General features: G+C 37.8%; 1 protein-coding gene across 1 annotated transcript in view; it reads right to left on the reverse strand.

The window, feature by feature from the left end:
- Positions 1-21,051, reverse strand: part of PAPOLG (poly(A) polymerase gamma) — a 34,821-nt gene extending 13,770 nt beyond the window's left edge. The window contains exons 1-13 of the mRNA XM_026696060.2: positions 20,949-21,051; positions 16,285-16,440; positions 16,060-16,126; positions 14,991-15,072; positions 14,724-14,833; positions 13,231-13,284; positions 12,170-12,281; positions 9,817-9,906; positions 6,977-7,115; positions 5,305-5,377; positions 4,511-4,631; positions 2,485-2,569; positions 1,629-1,682 (exon numbers count right to left, since the gene is read on the reverse strand). Coding sequence (XP_026551845.2) covers positions 1,629-1,682; positions 2,485-2,569; positions 4,511-4,631; positions 5,305-5,377; positions 6,977-7,115; positions 9,817-9,906; positions 12,170-12,281; positions 13,231-13,284; positions 14,724-14,833; positions 14,991-15,072; positions 16,060-16,126; positions 16,285-16,440; positions 20,949-20,995 — 1,190 coding nt within the window. The 5' untranslated portion in view covers positions 20,996-21,051. The remainder of the gene's footprint in view (positions 1-1,628; positions 1,683-2,484; positions 2,570-4,510; positions 4,632-5,304; positions 5,378-6,976; positions 7,116-9,816; positions 9,907-12,169; positions 12,282-13,230; positions 13,285-14,723; positions 14,834-14,990; positions 15,073-16,059; positions 16,127-16,284; positions 16,441-20,948) is intronic.
- Between the last annotated feature and the right edge of the window lie 4,248 nt (positions 21,052-25,299).

Raw genomic sequence — 25,299 nt, forward strand, 5'->3', positions numbered from 1 at the left:
GTTGGTATCTGGACCCTTTAAAGCAACAATAAATTCCAGGGACGTACAAGTTTGCCGGATGTTGTTGTTGTCATAATTTTTCTAATAAGATTCAGGGTGAATGAATTGAATGAATCAACAAATAAAGCCAAAGAACCCTTAACACCTTGAAAAGTTCAAAGAATCCATTAAGTTGAATTATAACAATCTGCCACAGGAACAAAGACAGGAAGAGCTACACGAGCTAAAAGTACACTGTTTGATCACTAGAGAATTCCAGGAGCCAATCCGAAAGAGTCCAAATGCAGGGCAAGGATGACAGGAATGCAGGTCAAGTTTTTCCAGTAGGTGACTTTTTTCCAATGAAGTGCTAATGTGGCTGGATTAGCAATGTTATCACCCTCTCCCCTCAAGGAGGCATGCTACAAAGTTTCCCTTTGCTCAGTCCTTTGTGGCTACCACTTATTCTTGAGAGAGGCATCCTACCAGAAACTGGCCCCTAGGTCTCCCTAGTTAAGGCTCATTGTCTCCCAAAACTGCTGTAGGTGCTAATTACTTTTTGATTCCTCAAGCTGCTGGTCTGTCTCTTTAGTTTCTGACTCAAGGTTTCAGACAAGACCATAATAACCTCAGTGGCAAGAGGAATCAATTAATCCATCCTGGACTAATTAACCATTATTTACTTCCTTGAGATTATGTATAAACAGAAAGTCATATTTGAGATATGTGATGTGAACATATCAACTGTTCTGATTGACGAGAAGAAGAGGAGAATGAATAGAGGATGATCAGGATCAGAGACATCATTGGAATGTCTTTGGAAGAGTTATGGGTTCTCCCTGGAGACAATCAAAATAGAGACATTTGTACTAGTCACCAGGATCTTCAGCAGCAAAACAAAAAACAAAAACTATCTCTATTCAAACGTGTTCTCTAATTGTTTGTATTTGTTTATTGGAAACTAAATGCTATTATGGGATGACATGTAACAACTCTGATTTTCTTTTTAGTAATTGCAGACTGTGTTTATATACTAGGAAAAGTCATAGTTTGTTAAATAAATCATAACTGGCTTGGCTGTACATAGTATGTCAATCCATGAATTATGACTTATGAACCATAATGGATAGTAGTTTTAAACAATATGTTACGCCAAAGCAAGCAAACCACATTATGGCTTAGTAGAGTATAATCATAAAATAGATAGTGTGGTTAGATAGTCTGATATTAGACAAGTCTGATATTAGACAAGAATTACATGATGGGTGGGCTTACAACTGGGTTCATCCTGTTTTTTTTCAATGTTTTTATACCTTCATGCATGTAGACACACCTGAAATTATGTGGTTAAAGCTTGTCACAATATAGATGTCAGAGCAAGTAAGTTGAAATCTTAAAATAACCTGAGTAACTTGCAAAACAATTTTTACAGAATAGATGAGACTTGATTTTTCTGCTCATGCATTGAAAATAATATCACCATATTATTAATTTGGATACTTGAATGTAATGTGTTCAGTTGATTTGGGAAATACATCTTATTGTTTCTAATGAAGACTATGAGGGAAAGACATCCCCCCCATTCCTTTCTGAAATGCATTTGATTTTAAAATTAGGATTATTATCAGCATTTAAAAAAATAGGCTTACCATTCCAAATGATGTTCTTCAGTGGAAGAAACAGCAGTTAATACAATATAGTGCCTGGAAAAATAGAGAACTATAATTGGATAGATGTAATAGTTTTAATTTTAAAACTAAACTATTAAAACTATTGTTAAACTATTTAAAACTGTGCTACTCAATCTTCCGACTGCCAACCTAGCAGCTTGAAAGCATGTAAAAAGGCAAGTAGAAAAATAAGGACCACTTTGGTGGGAAGGTAACAGTGTATTGTGCACCTTCGGTGTTTAGTCATGACGGCCACATGACCACGGAGACATCTTCGGACAGGGCTGGCTCTTCGGCTTTGTAAGCACTGCCCCCTCCTGAGAGCCAGAAACAGCTAGCACGTATGTGCGAGGGAAACTTTTGCCTTTGCCTACTCAATCTTCAATTCTTATTAACTTTATTTATAACATTGTCTCTTCTAAAATCATCCCTAACCTTGAAGTGTATTGATGTGCTTCTCCCACATTAATTCTCCCTCATGTGTAAGGCTAAGGAGGCTTTGGCATCATTCAAGAGTGGTAGAAGAGCTTGTTTTAAGCAAGACAGTTTATCAAAAATGGAAATTGGAACAAAACTTACTTGATTGACATAGAGATTAATGGCTAATACAAATTCATGATTCCTCCTACAGGAAATACAGTATATGGAGCAGTTAACCAATTCTTGTTTCAGCCAATATAATTATAATTATATAATATTAATATGCCATATTTCCATTGTTGTTATTTTAGCACATGCTTTTACCCATAAGATGCTTAGGATGCATTGCTAGCTAAAATACAGAATATTTAGTTGCTGAAATGTGATTTCTGAAACCCTTGGTGATCTTACATACTTATACTTTTGAAAAAAGTTGGGTGGCTCAAGCAGCTTTGGCCAATCCGACTTTCCTCGAAAAATTTCATCTGTAACCATGAGACCTGTTTAAATATAACACACCTGTAGTAAGTACTTTACAATAAACAGTTATAAATTCAGAAGCGTCGGTTCCACAAAGGCCATTGAGACTAAGAATAATCGGAGTTCTAAATCATAACAAATCTCATCAGGAACTTTCCTTAACCTCCAGTATCCCATTGTTTTTTTCTGCCTGTGCCCATTCTAATACTCTTCCTGTTGTGGTCAATTATAAATACTGCCACATTTCCATCTCAATCTTTTCTATTTTTAGGGCTGGCATCCTATCCCTAAGCTATAGTACATGGGAACACTTTGTATCTCACCTTGGATAGTCACTAGTGATAAATAGATGTAATCAGAAATAAGAGATGAATATGAAAAGAGAGAAGGGGGAATAATAGTTAATTCTGCCCAATGCCCATCCACACATCAAAATCAAGACTCCCAGTGCCAATGGTATGCTTAACAGTTAAGTAATAATGAAGAAGGGAGGGAAACATTTCAACTGTTCTCAAAGATTGATAAATATTGAAAAGAAACGTGAAATATTTACAAGGCTCATACCAGTAATAGAATGAATTTGAATAACTATTTTGTTTACTAATGTTTATATAAATATATATATTGTTTTTGCTATGTTTTTAGAATTTTTCTTTTTACATTTTCAAGGGGAAGTACCAAGCAGAGTCTGAACGATGAGATTTACATGATATAAAATAGATATTAGAAATTTGAATGTTATAATTTTAGAATGCACAAATTTAATGTTTAATGAGATTTCATATGATAATAACAATAAGACTTAAAGGTGTTGCACTCCGATTGGCAATCATAGAGGGAATTTTGCTTTTTAAGAATGTTGGAAGAGAACATAATGAAATTGTAAACAAGACAGACAAAAGTATAAGTATAATGAATAAAAAGATCGAAAATTAGGTAAAAGAAATACAATTAAATAAGAAGAAAATGAGATAATCATAAAAGGAAATTAAGAGAAGTAAAGGGAGAAATAGTGAGAAGTTGGAAAAAGAGTAATAAGATATGAAATTGAATATATAAGATGAATGTGCATATGAAATTGTGTCTGTATGGAAATGTGATAACCCAGAACCATACTATACTCAAATAAGATGTTTTATTTGTTTTGTTAAAACTCAATAAAACTTTATTTAAAAAAAAGACTCCCAGTGCCACATTTCTACAATCCTTGAAACAAGAGATGTCTAAAAGAGAGACTTCTCTATGAATATTTTTCACCCCATTCTCTCCTGTCCCATGAGAAATTGTTCTGTTATTTTTAAGAAGGCTATTGTTTTCCCTTAAAACAATAGAATAAAACGATGTAGAATAAGGACAGGAATAGGACCAAGCAACAATGACATGAATGTTGTTTATTTGCATCAGTAAAGGTACACCTGGGGGGAAAGGGAGAATAAAGTCAATCTTCCTATCGCCACTAATCAATCCCTCCAACCCTGAAACATTGAAGGAGAAATTGCTCCTCTGTCCCAAAGAATGCCTTTTTTTCCCTAAATTTTGCTGAGGTGAAACAGGGCAAAGAATGTTTGGACAAAGTCTCCCTTATCCTTTTAAGAAATTTCTGCAACAACCAGATACTAATACAGCAATAGCTTCATTCATAAGATAGTTATATCTATTTTTCTATGGCTATTTATCATTGGTTGCTTTTGTAAGTGGCATAGATTCATTTCCACTGAAGTGGTATTATAATAGAAAAATAAATGAAACTTATCAGTAGACATCCATCTTTGCGAAAATAACAATATTATTCAATGAAAATGCATTCCTATTAGATTGCCAGTGAACAAAAATGATCCAGAGCACTTTTTTGTATCCACTCAGAAGAGGAAAATGCAAAACTCTTCAAACAGATAATCCAGCAAATAAACTTGTTCTTACTCTGCTAAGCAAAATATAGAGGCAATGGAGATTTGACTTACCATATTTGAATTCTTCTACCATGATTGCTCGGGTTGATGTGGACACATTATATGTGGAGTTCTGCTGTGGATAAGCTGGAGTGATAATGGGCATTAGATGATACCTGTCAGCTGGATTTACCTGTCATAGATAAATGGGTGATTCCATGAAGAACTAAGCTTCAGAATATGAACCAAAAATCTCACCAACCACCAACTCACCAGCTGGCCTTTAGAAAAGCCAATATAAATGGAAGTCTTAGCCTCGATTTGAAACAGGGAAATATAACATCAATCTGACTTAACTATTGTAACTATTGTCATTATACCAAAGATAATCTAGGCAACCTATTTTATGCATGTCCAGCAGTACTTTATTGCTGCTAACTAAAGTTTAGCATTCAATAGAAAATGCAGAAGAAACACCTTCACTTATCAGGAAAAATCCTTTCCCTACTCAGAATAGATAATTGCAAAGCAGCCCAATAAGTCTAAAGCAATTTTAAAAAATAGCTCAGAATAGAGTATAAAGCAAGAACGTGACATAACCACAAAATTGATTACAAAGCATATTATACAATGTCACAATGCCCTGCATGCATTTTGTCTTGAAATGAGACAGGGACATTCAACTTAGGAATGGATTTTGTTCCAAACATTCTTTTCTGTGAACATTTCCTCTACTCCCATGTTGCTCCACATAACTCAAAAGACCCTCACAGAACAGATAATCTTTTAGAAAAGGAATGGATACTGAAAAGCCCTCCATCAAGAAATGTTACTGTTCTCATCTCAAAGTGGTGTGGTTTACAAACCCTGGGGTCCCAGACAGGCAAGTTGAGATTGCTCTCTTCAGGTTGTTTCAGCAAGACGGGATTGGGCCATTCCCTGCAAGTAAGATAGATAAGTAGTAATTCTGGAGAGTTAAATTTCTTTAATTCTTTCCAAAAGATAAACTGTATATGGCCTCAGAATTTTCTCTGCCCGTTATATCAATTTGCACACAATGCTAATATGTACAGGCAATCTGACAAAATGTGAACTACACATAGAAATGCTACATTACAAACAGTAGAAACGTAAGATATGCCTGCCTTCCCCAATATGCCACCTTTCAGGATTACAACAACCATAACTTTCCAGCAACACTGCTATGCTAGTCAGAAGTGGATGCATGTCAGTAATGTCTAGAACAAGGGTTTCTCCAGCATGGCTGGCTGAAGAATTCTGGGAGCTGAACTTGACAAAGTCTTAAAGTTGTCAAGTTGTACAGCTGCTCTAGAGGTTACCAGGCTGGGAAAGCATTATTTTATACCAATGCCAGCAAACAAATAACAAATGCAAGGGAGATTAACTTTCTGGCATATAGCCAGATTCTAAATACTAAACTTCTGGTTCTGGAGACTGAACCAGATTGGATCCTGCAAGATTCTGTAATCCCCAAAACAATTCTTGTGAGAACTAATACCAAAGGGAGGGTAAGAATTCAAAAAGTGAATAAGCCCAAGGTCACCTAGGGAGACGTAAGAGTTAAAACAGCCAAATATAAATCATTTTAGCAATTCCACTAATGGATGATTTTTTTAATTATCAAAGGAATGCACACTATTTATGAGGCTGAGGTCCACAATGGCCTATAATACCAGTACTGTACTCCAAAAAAGATGACAAAATAATTTAATTTCTCTTCTATTTAAATTTAATTTAAACTAATTGCAGCTATCACACTGCAACCTTTAGGTATTTTCCTCTTGTGTCATTCTAAGAATTGTATTTCAGGCAACTCCTGGTAGGACTTTGGCATACTGAGCAACATTGTTCTATTTGAACTAGGAGAAAATTAACTGGAATGGTAGTTAAAAGCTATATTCTTTTTGTATGCTTTAAGGAGCATGTTGCTTTATTAGTAATGGTTGCCTTCCTGAGACAATCGACCATTCAGAATCTAAGCATGTAAACCAGATGTGTCAAAGCCGCAGGCTGGATACAGCCCACAATAGGCCCAGAGTTGTCCTGCGGGGTCATCTACGGAGACGGCGAGGGGCTGGCCCATGCTGACCCAGCCACATCCACCCAGTCAGCCGTGATGAACAGGTCTCACCCACCCCAACTCCCGAAGGGCAAACAAAATCCTAATGTGACCCACAATGAGATTGAGTTTGATAGCCCTGATGTAAACCAATTACGAATTGAATTCCTCTGAAGAAATTCTATGCCAGATAAATGTTTTCAGAAAATCAATTTGGATAGCAGAAAGCAAATTCCTTTGCACAACAAACTTTAAACTTTCTAGGATGAATACTTATCAGGAAGAGACATGATTTCAAGCTACTTGACTTGCCAATCATAGCTTAGTGTAATGTTTTGTTAGTCTATAATATAACCTGCATTGCTTACACAGTAGAGGCCCAATACATTAATAAAAAGTTGCTTTGGATAGTGGGCTGGGTTGTCTATTCATTTACTAAATAAATAAATAAATCTTACCACTTTGAAAAAATTAAGAAGAATCTGTGGACAAGGGTTGCTGCCAAAGCATTTGGGTATAGCTGACAGATCCTTGCCACCAGCATGGCCCAAGAAACACCACCAAGGAATCCCAGCATGTTGGAATAAATTCCACGCCCTAAAAATAGATATTTGGCACCCAGATGTGACTCAGTATTTCAAACAGTCTCATTCATTATACTGGTATAGGCTATCATGGCTGGCATCAATGAAACAGTGATGAGCTTTTGGGCTGAATGTGTGCTCTAGTATTCTTTTGTCGTGCCACAGATTCTGGTAAAACATCAGGACAAAAGAAAGCCAGACCATGATAATTCAGCCTGCTCCAGAGTCTGATTTAAATTAGTTCATTTTCTTTTCTAAACCAGGTAGGTTAAAAGAGATGGAAAAATAGATGATTGTATTTTCCACTACTTTTATCACCACTGAATAGTTTACACTCAGTGAAATAAGCAGCATTTTAGGTATAGGAAAGAAATTTAGAACATGAGCACAATGCAAAGAAGTGGAAAAACATGACTGCCAGCAATACTTCCAAAATTAAGACAGAACCACTTTACCTCCCTTAAGAGGCTGAACCCCCTTTAACTATCTCAAGACTATGAAATCTGATGACAGATCCCTTGTATCTAACATGGCACAACACTCAGCAAAGCCAAAACACTGAAACAAAAGTTCTGAAATAGAAGCTTGCACAACAGCCCAAAGACAGCTTTAACTAACACTTAGATTTGAGCTCCTCAGCAGCAATTTTCTACATATTTCTTATTGGGACTTTGATTCTAGCAATTGCTTTCCTTTTGAAAGTATTCCACCTTGTGGCCATTTGTATGTTATAAACCAGGCAAGCATGGAAATAGTTGAATTTAAAAGGCACCTCTCCTGTTTCCTGCAACCCTGAGTTAGATAAATAGACATCTCTGTGCTGCTGATTTGCCTCGCTTCCCTTTAAGGATGGCAGGTGAGCAGCTGCAATTTGGACAACCCAGTCTAGGAAAATAGATTCAGCCCATAGTCTCACTGTCCACAGCTCACCAGCTTGATAATCAGGGATGATGCGCTGGGTTGCAATTCAAGCTAATAGTTGGGTTACATACCCAAATTATACATGCACCTTACAATACTTTGTTCAATGCCCTTACAAAATATTCTTTATTCAGTTGTCAAATGCAGGATTAACTTGATAATGAACATTCTTTTGCTTAGTAATAAGTGGCTTATTCAAGACATTGAAAAAATATAAAAGAATTAGCAAGTATATCCAGCCAAGCTTGGCAATAAAATGTTTTTTAATAATAGGAAAGATGTCACAGTGATTATTGTCAGTCTCAGCACCTTTTCATCAATTTATCCCACTCTCTCCCTGTCATATAGGTCCCTAGACTTCAGCTCTAGCAGCATCATAGCAGCAGTCTGACTAGAACCATATGCTATAAAAGTTCTGGGTGGTTGACAAATGCCATTGTCATCTCGCAATGCACAAGTGATTATTTCAAATTCCTAAAATTAGAATGAAAAATAGGGCCCTTGTCCGTCAATAGAAACACTGATTTACTGCCAGCCTATCAGGTACTTAGGAACCAAGGGTGCAGCAGCACAAGGAAGCAACAATCAATGACTTAACAGGCTTAATAATTAACAACTAAAAGCTACACACATTCAGGAATCAAACAACACACAGAACACGAACAACACGTAGTACACATGTCCAGTACACATATTCTGGAGAGAGAGAAGTTGTCTTGGATCTGTACCTGGACCCCTATCCAGATGCTCAGAGGAGGAGGGGGAGTACATAAACCAAAGGGAGCCTCCTCTAACGTGCAAAGAAACACAGATATTGGTTTAAGGGGTCATGTGTTCCAATCCCTTGATTGAGCTGACATTATGTTTAAAGTTTCTCTTAAAAAGAATGAACTACTTTACTCTCGCTGGAAAATATTAATGCCTTTCAGTGTCCAGAAGCAAATAACTTTTTTCCTATAGCTAAGGATAACTCCAGACTAGTCATGTCTACTATTATATGTATGTTCTAATAATGCACCTTCATAACCAAGAAGAATGAGAAAGGCACTGTGACTTCTTCAATATTTGGATTGAACTTTCAGCACTATGAATTAAGAATTACAGCAGAGTACATGATATAATTTATACATAATTTTTATAACAAAGTGAGTACAAATCTAATTTCCAATGAGGAACAGCTCATCAGATTTTCTTGGTTATACTACTTCTTGATTCTCATAGGAACCTCAGTGCTACTTGCCAGGCCCAGGAGAGGCTTTGAGGTGATGTAGATAGTAGAAGGGCAACTGCAATGTTTCTGTTCTTGTAGGACTGAATTTTTGTAACAGAATAAAATAGCTGAAAGGGAGCTTGGAAGTCTTCTTATCTTCTAGACCCTATACCATTTCAAACAAGTAGTTGTCCAGTTTCTTTTTAAAATCCTCCAGTGATTGAACACCCAGAACTTCTGAAGGCAAGTTGTTCCACTGATTAATTGTTCTGTCACTTTTACAATCTGGGTAGATGTCCAGCCCAAATACCAATGCTTAACTACTTGATGTAGCTTAAATTAGGTTTTGAGCATTCAACAGGAATGACAAACACATATCCAGCCACTGCTTTGCAAACATTAGACACATGTAAATTTGTTTCAGGACCCACTAAATTACCATTATGGTATCCAACTACCATTAGGAAGATTTGCAGAAAACATTCATATATGGCAAATTCACTTAGCTTATCCTAAAGAATCGTTTCAAGGACTATTAAACCCTGCAGCTGACAATGCAAAATTTGATGTATTAAGTACTTACGCTTAGCCCACAGTTTAATTGCTCTGAGTGTCAGCCTGAAGTTCTCCTTGTTTGGTACCAAATGAAGTATTTCATCAGTGACTCTGCAACCTGCCGACAAACATTAAAGTTTCAAGTTAAACAGGCAAAGCACCAATAATGGCAAGCAATGGTCTACAGCAGCATTCTTCAGCTCCCTGCTATCCAGATTCAGTACATCGCATTGACAAGAATTCCCAGCCATGTTCAGTAACTGGAATGTAATTTAACATATCTGAAACATTCCAGGTTAGAAAAATGTTGGTACATGAGGCCTTTGTTTTGCTTAAGTCATCGTGGAAAAAATGGTGAACACTGATCTGAAACAGTAATATTAAATGTTATCCCACATATAAAAGACATTTTTTAAATAAAAGATGATTCAGCGCATTTTACCATATTTTTCCATATCCAAATATATTCTCAATGCTAGTTCTTTAAATCTAGTTGCTATAACAATCATGCAACATCAATATATTTTTGCTATTGCTTGCTTTCTAGGATTGAGAAAGGGTGATGGCCCAAGATCACCCAGCTGGGCTTTGCACCTAAAGCCGAACTAGAACTCAGAGTGTCCTGATTTCTAGCCTGATGCCTTAATCACAATACCAATCTGGCTCTCAATATGAATACTGTAGCTTAAATGCTTGTTTTTTCTTTCCAATTGGGAAGATGGATATAAACTCTCCAGATTTTCATGGATGTATTTCTGAAGAAACTAGCTCTGTGACACTTAAACATATTAAATACATAGGCACCACATATATTAATTATTAAAAGTCTTGTATGTCATATTTCTATCAGCAGATGGCCCAATTGTTTAAGAACAGGATTGATATTGGAAGAGAAAACCCCAAATTTCCAACAAAGGTTTTATAAAAGCTCAATAAAAGCCTAAGCATACTTAGCTTGCTAAACAGTAACCCCAAGTATATTAAGGGATAAGGCCAGCAGGACAGATTTGCAAATATTATGGCTAAATATGGATTCTGGAAAGGGAAGTTTGCAGGAAAAGGCATGGTATAGAACAGGTAGCATTAATTAACCTATGCAACTTTGTTGAGTATTGTATTATGCAAATGTGCAATGCTGAAATCTTAAAAATACAGGACTTACTTTAAAGGCACATGGAAAAATATCTTGTGACCTTGAGATGTGAGCATGCTGTAACTTATGGTAAATGTTAAACCTCACAGAGAAGACTTTGGGGGGGGGGGTTACACAGGCTTTGAGAGAGATGATCCTATGTCATTTTCTTCAGCAGAATAAACATTCTTTACAATTTCCATCTGGGTTATTCAGTGGGTCCACTGGGTGTGTGGGTCCACTGAGCAATGAACCCAGTGCAGGATTGGGACAGCAATGTTAAAAACGAATGCCTATTTTTCCAATAGCGGTGAGGTGGTGGTAGAAGTTTTATGTTTTTCCAATATCGGTGAGGAATTTGGTAGAATTTGCCTTTATGTTAATCTGGTCATATCATGTCATTAATAATACCATGATCCTCCTGACTTACCCAACAGGATTTTAGAATATAGAATAATAGGGTTGGAAGGGACCTTGGAGGTTTTCTACTTCAACCTCCTGCTCAAGCAGGATATCCTATATCATTCTGGACAAATGGTTGTCCAATGTCTTCTTGAAAACCTCCAGTGATGTAGCAGCTTCTGGAGGCAAGCTATTCCACTGATTAATTGTTCTCACTGCAGGAGATTTTTCCTTAATTCTAGGTTGGAGCTCTCTTCTTGTTTTCCACTCATTGCTTCTTGTCCTGCTCTCAGGTTCTTTGGAAAATAGGTCAACCCACTCTTCTCTGTGACAGAGCCTTAAGTATTGGAAGAACTTTTGTTGTAAAACGATTTTTTGCAATAACTGGAGCATTTCTCTTTGAATACTGAAAAGTGTTACATGCTATTTACACTTGTGTATGAGAGTTCCATCATATTTAAGCAAACTGAATTTCAGAAGTCAAGCACCTGATACCATTTCAGACATATGGCTGTCCAATCTCTTCTTAAAAACCTCCACGGTTAGAGCACCCACAACTTCTAGAGGCAAGTTATACAACAGATTAATTGTTCCAACTATCAGGAAATTTCTAGATTGGTTCTAGATTGGTTCACTCCTTGTTTAGTTTCCATCCATTGCTTATGGATGGAAATTAATTGATTGATCCATTCCATCCATTATCACGTGAAACACTCAAAAGCACACATTTTTAACATTCATTATCCAGCCACTGTTTCACAGGTTTTGAGAAGACAATTATTCCTAGCCTGAATCCTCAAGCCAAATTATAAAACTGCATGAAGACTAGGGAAAGCTTTGAAATTACCATTTAAACTCCGAATGCATCTGATATCAAGGCTTCTCAAATGTGCATCATCCCTAAGGTCCAGGCTATCTGAAATGCTTGGCAGGGGTAGTCTTGCGAAGACGAGATCAATCTAAAATGTAAGAAATGAAAATGGTAGCAGTAACTCTAACAATGAGCTACCAAGTAGCAGACATTCTGGTTTGATCTATGTATCCGGCACAGAAGGTAGAAGAAATATCTTACAAAATTCCATACACATAGCTTGTGTAATATTGTACTGCATCACTCTTGCAATTCATATGCACTTCTTCTGGAATGGTAAAAAAAAGGCTGCATAATGTCAGCCACCATGGCAAAATGCTGCATGCTCATTACACTTAGTACAGTCAGACTTCAGTTTTGCAGGACTTCTATATTCCCCATACCCTCAAGATTTATCAGCTAATTTACAAGGCTGTGTAAATTAATAAATTTCTTCTCTATTTCATATTTCCATTAGTAAGGCATAACCTAGTATTTAAAAGTTTGCTTCTCAGTCTGCTAACATATGACATAACATATGATCTTGTATATATCTTCAATTTACATATATGTTAGGGTACCAAGTATCATTTAATAAATGCAAATCACTTTACTTCTTTATGTTGACACAGAAATGCCTTATTTCCAATTTCCAAGGAGAACTATTTTTTATTTGCTTGCAACTTTATTATCGTATTATTAGTATTGTTTATTTCCCAATGCTTTTCTTTTTGATTACTGACCAGGAAAGAGATATGTCAGCTGAATTTTCTTTTATGCTAACAATCATGGCACTGTGAAGACCAAGGGAAACCTAGTCCAAATTTGCTTCCAGTGGGATCTGCCAAAATTCTGTTACCTAAGTGCCAAACCATTCCTGATCTAAGCTTACATCTCTTCATTCACATTTGGAGAGAATCTATATAGCTTTATGTCCTCTTATCCAAATATGACTTTAAGAACAAGTTCTCCACTTAAAAAGGACAACCAGTATCATCAAATTCAAATTTCAAGCAGAAGCTGTCTACAGTACATAAAAGGATAAAAACTATATTTACCTCAATACCATCAAATTCAAACTTGATTACTGGTACATATGCGTCTTCTACTGCCTGTAGGAAGGAGTGAAAAACATTTACTTGAAATAGTTTTGAATTATTTCACTGCTTCCAGAATGCAGATATGCAAAACACAATAATGGATATAACTTTTCCAAAAGAAAAACAGAAAGTTCAGAAATCTCAGCCTCCCCAAAGACATGACCTTTGAATACCTCAATAAAAAGCAGAATCTATCATATACTTTTAAAACAGCTAAGTTTGTTTTTTACCGAAACAAAATTTAAGTTGTACCAGCACCCCACGTGTCAGGGTTCAGATTATAAAAGATTATAATAATCCTAGGTTCTATATCGCAGCAAGATGTAAGAAAGTGCCTTCTAACAATTAACAGAATAAGAGTTAGAAGGGACCTTGGAGGTCTTCTAGTCCAATCCCCTGCTCAAACAGGAAACCCAATACCATTTCAGACAATCTCTTCTTAAAAACCTCCAATGTTGGAGCACCCAAATTTCTGGAGGCAAGTCATTCCACTGATGAATTTTTCTCCAACTGTCAGGAAATTTCCCTTTAGTTCTAGGTTGGCTCTCTCCTTTATTAGTGTCCATCCATTGTTTCTTGTCTTGCTTTCAGGGGGTTTGGGGAATAGGTTGTCCCCTTTCTTCGTTGTGACAGTCCCTTAGATATTGGAAAACTGTTATCATGTCACCCCAGTCCCTCTTTTTAATTAACTACCCATATTATTAACGACTTTTGAATGGCCTGAATCCCTGGATCTTTAAAAAATACCTTGACAAATTCATCTTCAGAAAAACTTAACTGGCAAATACAGGCAACTTTTCTATAAAATTGCTTAGCTAGGGCAATATTTTTGCCTTCTCTTATTCATACATCAGTGCTTCTGTACTTGGGAACTTCCCAAAGCTAAGGAAGCAAGAAAGGATGAGAATTAAAGCTTTCATATTGCAGCAAATCTCCTGGGTTCACCCCATAATTCAAAGTTGTAATTATTGATGCAATAGAAAGAAGATGAATAAATAGAAAATAAGCATGCCAACTACTTATTTTAAATTGAGTGTCTGCCTTTATTTTTGGGAGAGTACTTCTTACATGTCCCTCCAAGACCCAGAACAGCTCCTAGATCTTCTTATTCCGTCTATTATAAATGGCTTGTCCTGAGGAGGTGGAAAGACATTTAGAATGGCATTTTTTTAAATGTACAACTTTAAGATATATGGACTTCAAACTCCCAGAATTTTCCAGCTAGCAGGGGAGAAAGTCAACAAACATTAATTTGGAACATAAACATGAATGAATCTAAACTCCAACTGATAGAAAATAAAACATGTTTACACAGTTTGTAACCCTTTCAATACAAAGCCTTTCTGAATCTTTCAGGGCTTGTTAATAAACAATTTTTATACAACGCTGCCCAACCATCAAGTGAATGACATGCCCACCTGAGAGGGTTAAAGAAAGACAAAGTGACTTACTCTCAGATTTCTGATGCCATCTTGGAGCTTTAATTTTTCAAAAAATGTCTGGAAAAAGTCTGATCTTTCTATATGTCTAGGAGCTACACAGAGTGCGTCTATATCAGCACCTACCAGAAAACAGTCATAGCAATTAATTGATAAAGATGAACATGTTCACATAACATGTGAACATGTTTATAACAGCCTTTCACAATCTGATAGTCTATACATGCCAGCTGCAAATTATGTAAATAATTATAGTCCAATGTATCTGGTAGATCTTACCTTTGGTGTGGACTCCAAGCCGATAGGAGCCAAATGTGAATATTTTGCCACCAGCTCTGGATGAGATTAAAGTTGGCAAGTTCTACAGTAAAGTAGGAAATAGTTTTACTTTGAAAAAAGTCAGTGATTCCAATAATGTACACAATTATATTTAATGTGCACACAGAAATAAACAACTGAACATAGTGGAAACACTGCTGTAACAGTTAACATTCTCATCAATCCTCCTATTCCAGAAGTATTTCAATTATTGTCATTATCACCAACATATTTTACAGCCAGTGGTAAAATGACAATGGTCTTAGTTAAAACTGTTAGCTTTTTCCAGAAGTTTCTCATGCAACTAGTTTTTAATTTGTTTTACTCTTCCCTCCCCCTTCTTTTTCCTACTTATAGCATATCTATTCAACTGTAATCCATTTTATCAGCTTCTACGAACTACTCTGAGTACATTTACGGAAATTATTCAATAGACTGGTATGTTCTGGCATTATCCTGAGCTATAATGTACTGCAGTTTGCCCAGTTTTATCATGTTTTTAAATTTCAGCCACTGAAATATTCATGCCATAATTTATGATTTCATGCATTCTGTGTGCCAAATCAATTGTAGCTTATCCCCCAATCTTTGAGCAAACACTCGTCCAAGTAAAAAAAAAACTCAAATAAGGTGACATCTTGTCTTCAGCCTTTGCCTGCCTTCACCTTGGAAAGGAAATTTTGCAAAGAGCTTTTGTTAGAGTTTGACTCTATCAATGATTTAACAACAATGATAAGTCATGAGCTTTCCAAAGCAATCAAGTATCATTTGCTGCAAAGTCTTGTGGCTTCAAAGATTATCCCAATTGCCTCCAAAATAGAGCTGGCAGGAAGGAAAGGAAAGGAAAGTGGGAGATGAAGAGCTCCATGGAGGGAACAGTTAGTCTTCTCATATATGGCAGGGTACCTGTAGCTTGACAGCAAGCGTCTCTTAAAAAACTGCTAAATCTCTATTACTCTCAACAGAATTCTATAGTAGCTTAAAACAAGGTAAATAGTGTGGAGGAGTCAAGCTTTGACAGGCATCTTACCTTATTTTTAGCAACTTCTGCAATCCAGTCTTTAACCAAGTTATTTAGTTTGTCTAGAACAGCTAACCTGCAGTAAGGAAATATTTAATAAAAATAAAACATATAAAATTGGTGCCAAGGGGTTTATCCTTTTGTAATTCCACCAAGAGAAACCTCACTATTATGATTTTGGTAATTAGAAAATGTTCATTTAAGATCAGCAGTACTACAAACACTTCCTTTTACCTGCGATCAAGTTCTTCTTCCTCTTCAAATACACCAAAAGGCTTCAGGGCTTCAATCAATTTCTGTGAATACATATAATCTATTTCCTTTGGTGGCGCCAAACTAATGGGAGAAGTAATTCCGTAGTGCCTTTCCAGCTGGTTCTCCAAATAAGTTCTGTGCAGAAAATTTACATAAATCAAGACTAAGGAGTTTATTTTTCTTTTCCACAACCAATTCCTTTCTTCACATCTCCATTGCATATTAAGTAATTTATCTGATTTAAAGTCCAGAATTTGCAGAAAAAGAAGCTATTATAGGAAATAACCTCATATCTGAAGTGAAACTTCAACAGTTCAAGCAAAGGCACATTTCCATAATATTAAAAACTAAGGCTTCTACTAATATCAATTCAAGATAGCTTGCATCTTAAGGCAAAAAAAAAAGGATACGTTTTTATAGGGAAAGCAGCATCACTTTGCTGTTAGCTGAAATTTCAGAAATGTGTCTCTTCTTAACAGTTTTCTAAGTGTTACAGTCTTCAGTGCGTGGATACACATTTAAAGATCCAATCAGTCTGTCTTGGCTGATCTGTAAGTTCACTTTTGCATGCCTTTTACAAATATAAAATGATTTGCAAGGTTTGCATTGCCTTCACTAATAAGGATCCCACCCAAGATTTTTTCATTGTGTTATCAATATAAAATTAAACTAATATATTTCAATTAGTTTTAAAAATATTTTGATGTTTGATTTAGAATCAAATAATTTAATACAATTATATATAGAAAATACATCTAAGGATGACTGAAGTGCTAAATAGGTAGTTGTCCCACCCACAATTTGCCACATTACTGTATGAAACTGATCACTGTAAGTACAGGAATTTCTAAAGCAGCCCCTCACTCCCCTAACCAACTTCTTTCTATTGCACTGAATAAGGCAAAAACATAATTTTCACATATTCGTATGTAACTTTCTCCTAAGAGAGAATAATACTTATAGAGGGAACATTAGCATTACTTTCCAACATCATTATCTACTGATAATCTCAATTTAAAAATTCTAGTTAGTTGCCTTTTATTTAAACATCCTAAATCATATTCCTATGTGATTAGAATAGGAGTGGGCAACTTTTGAATGTACTGGGATCCATATGGTTCTTCACGAGCCAAGCGCTTAGACTTAGAATGAATGGAATTATGATGAAATATGGTAAGCAGAATTTTCTAAGGGCTCTTGGCGGGTGGTGGTGGGGAGTTCTTAAAATATTTGAGACATTGGCTTTTAAAATTAAACAGCCTTTAAGAAGCAGCAATGAGCAGATTTCACATTGACATAACTTTTTTCTTCCTCACTACATTCCTGCAATGTGAAAGACACACTCAATTCATTTCCCAAACCAAGAATTTGCCAGAACAGAATCCTTCAAACCATCAGGAATTTCTTGTTTTCTTTTTAGATACTTTAATTTCAGCAACACAATTTCCTTCTTCCAGCTGTTCTTCTGTTGTTTCTGTCAAACAACACTCTGAAATTTTTGCTATAAATCACACTGATCAACCAATAGTCTACTCCACCTTTTACTCATTGTTAATCTCAAATAATCAAAGAGCAGAAATGCTTACATATACGGAAGAGGAATTGTTTATCTAACTCAATACTATTGATTGTTGTAATAGGTTTCAGGCAGACAAATCTGTCCCATTATCTGATCCCTAATCCCTTTTGACTAATAATAGGGAACAGAGTCCCAGTCTCTTCTATGTGGAAAGCAAATGCTCTACAGCCCAGTAATCTCTTCTTCAGCAGTGAAACTGAACACAACAAAGATTTGGGCAGCAACAAGATATACCAGAAGGCACTTTCAAAAGAAGTCCCATCCTTCCTTTCCAAAAAATGACCAAAAATGGCCTATGATCTATCTGGATTATTATGGAAGGCAAAGTAATTATTAACTCAGGAACTCATCCTTTATCTATGTATAATTTTGGAAAGGAAATCTATAATCTCTCTTCCAGTGTCAATGTTTTCCCCTTGTTTATGAATAATTTCCTGGTTTAGCACTGTGCCCATATTAACCTTCCTGATATCCTCCAGCTGATCAATCCCACATAATTCTCAACAATGGCCACATCTCCTGAGAAATTATATTAGCTGCATTCCATACATCTGGAGGGTCTTCAGACTGTCCTACATGTAGACACATTCTCTGATTGAGGCTTGGGTTCCTGAGGGGGACTTAAGTCAGAATACGACAAAAATATTAATGACTGAGAGAAATAGGAGGAAAGCAAGATTGTATGATGCTTCCTCCCTTGATATTGTCCACCTGATCACTATTAACTATCCTGATCAGTTAAATATATTTTAAACAAAAATTAAGGGGCACTACATGGTGGCAAAGTGATTTATATTGTATGCCAGGATAGCTTAAAACCAGCCAGTCTAGGATTAACTCATGAGGAGACCAACTAGGGTGGAAAACTGATTATAAAACCAGAATCAAAAAGGTCTACAGGTGAGATCATAGGTTACAAGGGAACCACAGAGCTGAGCAATCTGAACCCAACCTAATTCAATGGGACTAATTTTCAAGTAAGCATCTGAGATTGCACAGTAAACAGCAAGGTGGCAAAAGGAGTGAATTATGCCCAAAATAATTGTTTCATCCTTCAACAGATATGGATGTTCCTCTCCCAAATCTATAGCACATTACTTAACTACAAAAGGATAATAGTTAATGCATTCACAGACTTTGGCCATGCAGGAGTGTTAGGTCCTCTGACAGATACCATCTTATTTTTTAGTTGCTAATTTAGCAGGTAAAACACACATCCTATAGTAAAACAGGGAGCTATCTCCTTAGCTGTCTTCTTCGCCTTTTGTTCTTAACACTGTCCTTCAGGAAATCTCATGTTTGACCAGGGTTACCTTGCTCCCAAAGAAGCAAGCAAACTGCCTCAGAGGACATAAGTGGACAATAATGAATTGAGAATAGGATGGGACCATACTGCTCTATATCAGGGGTCGTCAACCTTTTGGACCTCACGGACCATCAAACTCATAATTTTAAATTCCAGGGAACCACTAACTGGTTCTGTGGGCATGGCCTAATTTGTGGGTGTGGCTTGGTGGTCATGGTGACTGGCTGGGCATGGCTTGTATGTAAATATTATAAATATTTATATAAATATTGAATTTTTTATTAAAAAGAGCAACTTTTACCCAAAATCAGGCAAAGCAGGCAAGCAGGCAGAGTTGCTCACAGAATTATTCAATGATCTATTTTCCATCTGCTAGTTCAGTCTTTCACATCAAATTTGCTTGTATGAGTCAGCACTGAATAGAACCTTCAGTCCTAAGGAAGGTTGGCTGTGCTTAAAAGCAGAGCCGAAGATCTAAAGACTAGCTAGAAAGCAAGAAATCCAGCCATTTCCTGCTTCCTAGCTGATCTAAATCTCCTGGCACAGCAGAACAGCTGATGGTCAGAAAAAGAAAAAAAAGCAATTTAGCAGGCAAGTTTGCCGGGTAAGGAGTAGGCGAGGAGGGTTCCCATGGGCCATGTCTTGCGCAGCCTGGATTAATTGGTTTGGGGGGGTGCTCTGCGGGTGAGATTTCTGTGGCCAACCAAAATGTTCTCGCGGCCCACCGGTTGGCAACCGCTGCTCTATATCAAATAGGGCCAGGATCTCTATACAGGTGGCCTTACTATACACAAATTAGATGTAGAACAAACAAGAACAGGGAGAATGCATTCATCTGCCTTATATTAAGGACCTCTAAAGAATGGTCTTTCAAAAATGGCATAACTTGGCAGAAATGATTCAATCTACCACTTTAGGGCCTATACTACCTCATTCTCTGCAGGTGTAGAGTAAGTATGTATGCTCATCAACTGCAGGGAAAAGCAGTGATACAAGCTAACTGCGAGGCATTTGGGAGCAGCAGGAAAGGATAGATATATCCGAGACTTCTTTTTACCTTTGTAAAAAGCAGCATTTCAGACAGAACTTGGGCAACCTATTTCTCTCCATTAAATTAAAAGCCCTAGTTTTCAGTATCTTGAAATTTTTACTCAATATACTTCATCATATTTTTAATGAATTTAACACCTACAGGGCCAGAGACATAAGAATTAGCTTAAGGGTGTAAGTGTGGATGCTTGCTTTTCATACACAAAGTACTAGGGGGGAGAGGATAAACCACAGGGATCTCAAAAAACAACAACCAAACACCGAAATGCAAGATATATTTTCTTCCCTCTCTCCTCTCTTTGGTGCCTTTTTTTGCGCGTGTGTATGAGTCCTAGTCAATTGATACTTAAAGCCACTCAAAGTACTCCCACCTTCCCAAATTTCCACGCGCATTGGGGATGACGGAGCTGCCGCGCAATACCTTTGGGAGCACACACTTCGACGTTTTTATCCCCCAAGAAACATGCCTCGAGTTTTTACGGTTTTGCTTCTAGCGGTCGCATTTATCCAAAGTGCTCTAACGAGTTGGAGGTTTCCATAAAGCCAATGGAAATTCTGAGCTGAGCGTGGGAAGGGGAGAAAACGTCAGCAGCAGCGACCGCAGCGGGTCACACGCGTCCACCCCACTTTCCTCAAGCGAAGAAGAGCCCAACGCCCCACTCCCAGGCTGCCCTTTCGTGACGTGACAAGCCTCCGCCCCCCCCTTACCCGCACGTCTCCTTCATGCCCACCGCCAGCATGAGCTCTGCACGCATTGACCGCCTCCAACGCGCGCAACACCTGCGTTCAACCACCACCTCCTCCCTCGGTCGCCTATATAGGGAGGGAGGAGCACTCTCCACAATACAGTAGCAACAGCACCCTCTGCTGGAGAGGTCTGGTATAAAAGCGGTCCACTAGCGGACTTCCGTTGTCTCTGCTCTTTTCCACTGCGTGCGGATTCTATGAATCTATGGCGAAGATTTGGGGAGATAATGCTTCGGAAAACTAACAACCCTTGTCCCTCAACCCGAATCTCGTCGTTTAGACAAACCAGTCTTTTTTTTCCCGTTCTAGTGCCCTCCAGTGGTCTCGGATTACAACATCTCTCATGTTAGTGGAGCGTTGGGCCCAACACAACTTACAGAAACTTCGAGGAAGAAGACGAAAGTGTAAACTCTGAATGGTATCTATGCTTGCCATTGTATTGCCCGAGCTGGAGCATTGGAAGCCCAGAGTTGATGCCTGTATCTGGCTAGGATGATATAAGCTCCAGCTAAGCGCTGCCAAGGCTGAATATTGGTTGTCCTTGTTCAGATAGCATTCCTTCCACAAGGTTTTGCTCATGGCTCCTTCTCAATTGATGAGAAATTCCTCTATAAGGAAAGCCATGGCTTTGGGATGGGGGCAGTGTTGCTCAGTTTCAGCTGCTGTGCCCATTGTGATTCTGCTTTGACCATGAAATGATGGCAACTCATGCCTTGATCATCACACACTTACATTACTTGAATGTGCTCTGCATGGAGAAGCCTTTGAGGATGACTGAGAAGGTACAGCTGGTTCAAATGGCAGCAGCTGACAGGACAACTCTTGTCAGAGCCAAATTTCATCCATCCCACTCTTCCTGGCTTCTGGACCCAATTCAAAGTATGAGTTATCATCTTAGGGTGGCTTCATCCAGTTATTATATCAGGCAATTCCCTACCAGGATAGAATCTGTCTGGCCAGGATGAAGACCTAAAAGTTGATCCCCACACTCTGCCAGGCTTATGGGGTGGGGGCCAGGTGATAGGCATTAGGTTGGTCTCTATTCCTTTAAACTCCATAGTAAGGATATCCCCTTGTATTTAAGCAAGTTCAAAGTGCTTAACTTAAAACCAGCTGGCATTTGGCCTCTTCCCTATTTCACCTCTCAGTTGTTTGGACCTTATATTATGGTTTTCATTGTGTATATCAATTGTGTTGTTTGCCTCCCAGTCAACTGGAACAGCTTATCAATATGGAAAATAAATATGTTTATTGTTGTTTTTTGCCAATTCCAAATTGGCCATTTTAGTATTGAGGCACATTTTGGGATGGCGATTTGTGGCACACTGCCAGAGAGATGTCCCTCTCTGGTCACCTGTGATTTGTGGAGGCTCATAAGGAGATCCCACATAATCCATGTGGTGGTGAATGATGGGAGGCAGTCAGATGGTGTGGGGGAGCCAGATGTGTTCACCTGGGACACCTGCCAACAGTGTGTACTTGAAAATAAAATTACTTCTAGCAAACTCAGTGTTGTCCCTGCCCAGAGTTAGTATGAAGGATGCTCACAACCATATTGGAAACTTGGGAAGGTGGTTGGGAAAGCACTGGCTGTTGCAAGAGCTTTCCCAATTCACTCTGGTTGTTTAGCACCTTGTGTTTGCAGCAAGGGAAACTGCGGGGTTTTGGGGAGGGAGGAGGAGGAAGTGGAGCCAGTGAAGCCATCCGGAAGCAGTTAACCTGCACTCTGGTCAGCTGAGAATGTTAGGGTAAGGCACACAGGCACCACTGCATTCTTGCTTTGGAATTGCTCTGTGTTCAGCATATAAATCTTTTATTTAAGATGTTTTTCTATCTGTATCCCAAGGGTCCCCAAACATAGCTGGCTGGAGAATTATGGGAGTTGAAGTCCACATGTCTTAAAGTTGCCAAGTTTGGAGACCTCTGCTTTATCCTGTGACCTTTTGATATAATCCAAAATTGCTTTGCTGTATATTGCAAGTACCTTTTGTTTTACTTTATTTTTGTCTTGATTATATTTTGTTATATTCACGCCAACAGACTGAAAAGGGTGGCAGGAGTTTAATTGTTCCTTTCAGCATAAACAAATAGAATATCATCCAAGCAATACACTGTTCTAACTGCTGTATTTTGACTTTTGTATCTCTGGCAAGATCAGTTTGAGGGAGCCTTCATCTTTTATAGTTAGCTTCATTGAGGATTTGAAATGGGTTCTCTCCCTTTAAAAAAAAAAACATCCAACAGCTTGTAATGACTTCATATTTTATTCATGTTTTTGGTATAAACAACCATGTCATCATCTTTAACTGAGCCAAGTATTATAAAATAATAAATTCTTGTCTTCAGCATCCCTTCCCATACATATGCGCAAAAGTACAGCATTTGAGGGCATGGATCCATACATTTGGCATGTTCTTTGTAGGAAATGCTGGTACACACAGGTTAATGGTAGGGATCTATATATGTACGATGTGTGGGAATGACTTTGGGAGACAGATGGAAGAGTCACACATTAGACAATGGTCAGGAAAGTGGTAACTGAGCCCACCAGAATGGGGGCATGGCAAATGTCTGGAAGAGACCCAGTCTAGTTTCTTTGACTATTAAGGTAAAGAGGCAGATGTATTTTCAAATTTGAAAGATTCTGTTACAGTACTGTAACTCATTATTAAAGGTAGTGTTTATAATCCTGGCTGTGTTTCTTGTATGGCCACCTCTCAAGGCTAACAAAATGGTAGTCATGATGACCAGGTGAAAGCCCCACACTGCCTTGAAGGGGTGTTTAACCAAAAACACCCCTGTGCCTTACAAATGCACAACTCACATAAAACAGGAACAGGGCTTTGATTGTGTGGGTATGGCTGCCATCTTGACTTTCTTGACCCCTTCCTGCAGGTGTTCCTGATAGGAAGTATAGTTATAATTCAGGGATTTGTGGTGATCACATATAACCTAGAGCTGTCTTCGGCTGCCATAACTGCATATGCCAGTTCCTTATTCCAAATGCTAATGTTGGGGCACAAATGAACTCCTGATACCAAAATATCTGTAGATGTAATGGACCCCAGCTCCTCAAATCCTCAACTTTTAGGTCAGGGAAGCTGATCCAAATTGTACAGCTATTCTTTTTTGTATCTGCATATGCCTAGAACCTAAAGGGAAGGCATATCTTCCTGTAATAACATCCACTGTCTGCCCCCCTCCATTATTACAACTCCAGGGTGCCCACCAATTACACTGTGGCTTTGATTGCTTGCATTAAATCTCCAGAGTGAAATACTGTCATTAAACTGGACAGGCCATTGCGCCGTTTCCCTCCAAATTGAAGCCCAGATTAATTGTGGTGCTGGCAAGCTCTCAAAACAGTTTAGGAAGAAGAAGCTAACCATTAACACAGTGGAGCCACGCTTATTGCACCAGCCTTGATGCAGCCTCTTTCTTTGATCAGCTCACTCTCTCTCAGCAGGCCCCGAAATAGCCCCAGGGTACAAGAGTGCTTCCATTGCAATCATGTTAATTTTGCTTTTAGTTTGTCTTTAGCGGTTGGAGATTAATGAATAAAAGTGGTGTTTAAATTTACAACCAGGCTTGTTCTGATGGCTCAGTAGTATCATCGCCCCTGGTTTTTTGACTTTGATTATCTGAGCCAGTCATCTACAAAAAGGGAAAAATAAAGAAATCCATCTTCTGTCTAGAGCAAGGAAACCAGAAATCTAATGGGGGGTATGGGAAAAAAAAACAGGTAGCATAAAGACAATCCCTTGAGATGGGTTGATACTCTGTATTTTGCTAAGTGTACAAAGAACAAATGATTTACCATAGTTTGTCTTCTGAACTGAAATGCTGCATGAACTGGTTGATTGTACACGAGGTAAAATGGGTTACTGACAGTGAATGTCACTAGCGCATCCATTTGCCTCTCATAACATTATGACTAAGGCCAGGAATGTAATATAGTGCATGGTTTTTTTTTAAATGACCATATTTGTTGTATTTTAGTAACTCTAGTTGTCTAAGGCTGGCAAACAATTTCTAAGTTATTGTTATAGTTATTGTATTTTTCCCTCTATAGTTGTGGATATTCTTTCTAGTTTTCAAAAGCCTTTTGCATTTTTCCAATGCATGTTTTTGAAATTGACTAATTTTAAAAACAGTCCTCATGAAAAATGGATGAGCTCTATCCTTAAATCAATTTTGAACTGTCAAGAACAGGGTTCTTAATAAATGAATAGACCACTACAGATATGAACATGTGCCATTGGCACAGAAATCTAGTTCGTGATCCACAAACACTCAAGCTAGCAAATATATT

The sequence above is a fragment of the Pseudonaja textilis genome, chromosome 1 (assembly GCF_049901715.1).
Source record: "Pseudonaja textilis isolate UNSWEBS1 chromosome 1, rPseTex1.2, whole genome shotgun sequence".
NCBI classification, from domain to species: domain Eukaryota; kingdom Metazoa; phylum Chordata; class Lepidosauria; order Squamata; family Elapidae; genus Pseudonaja; species Pseudonaja textilis.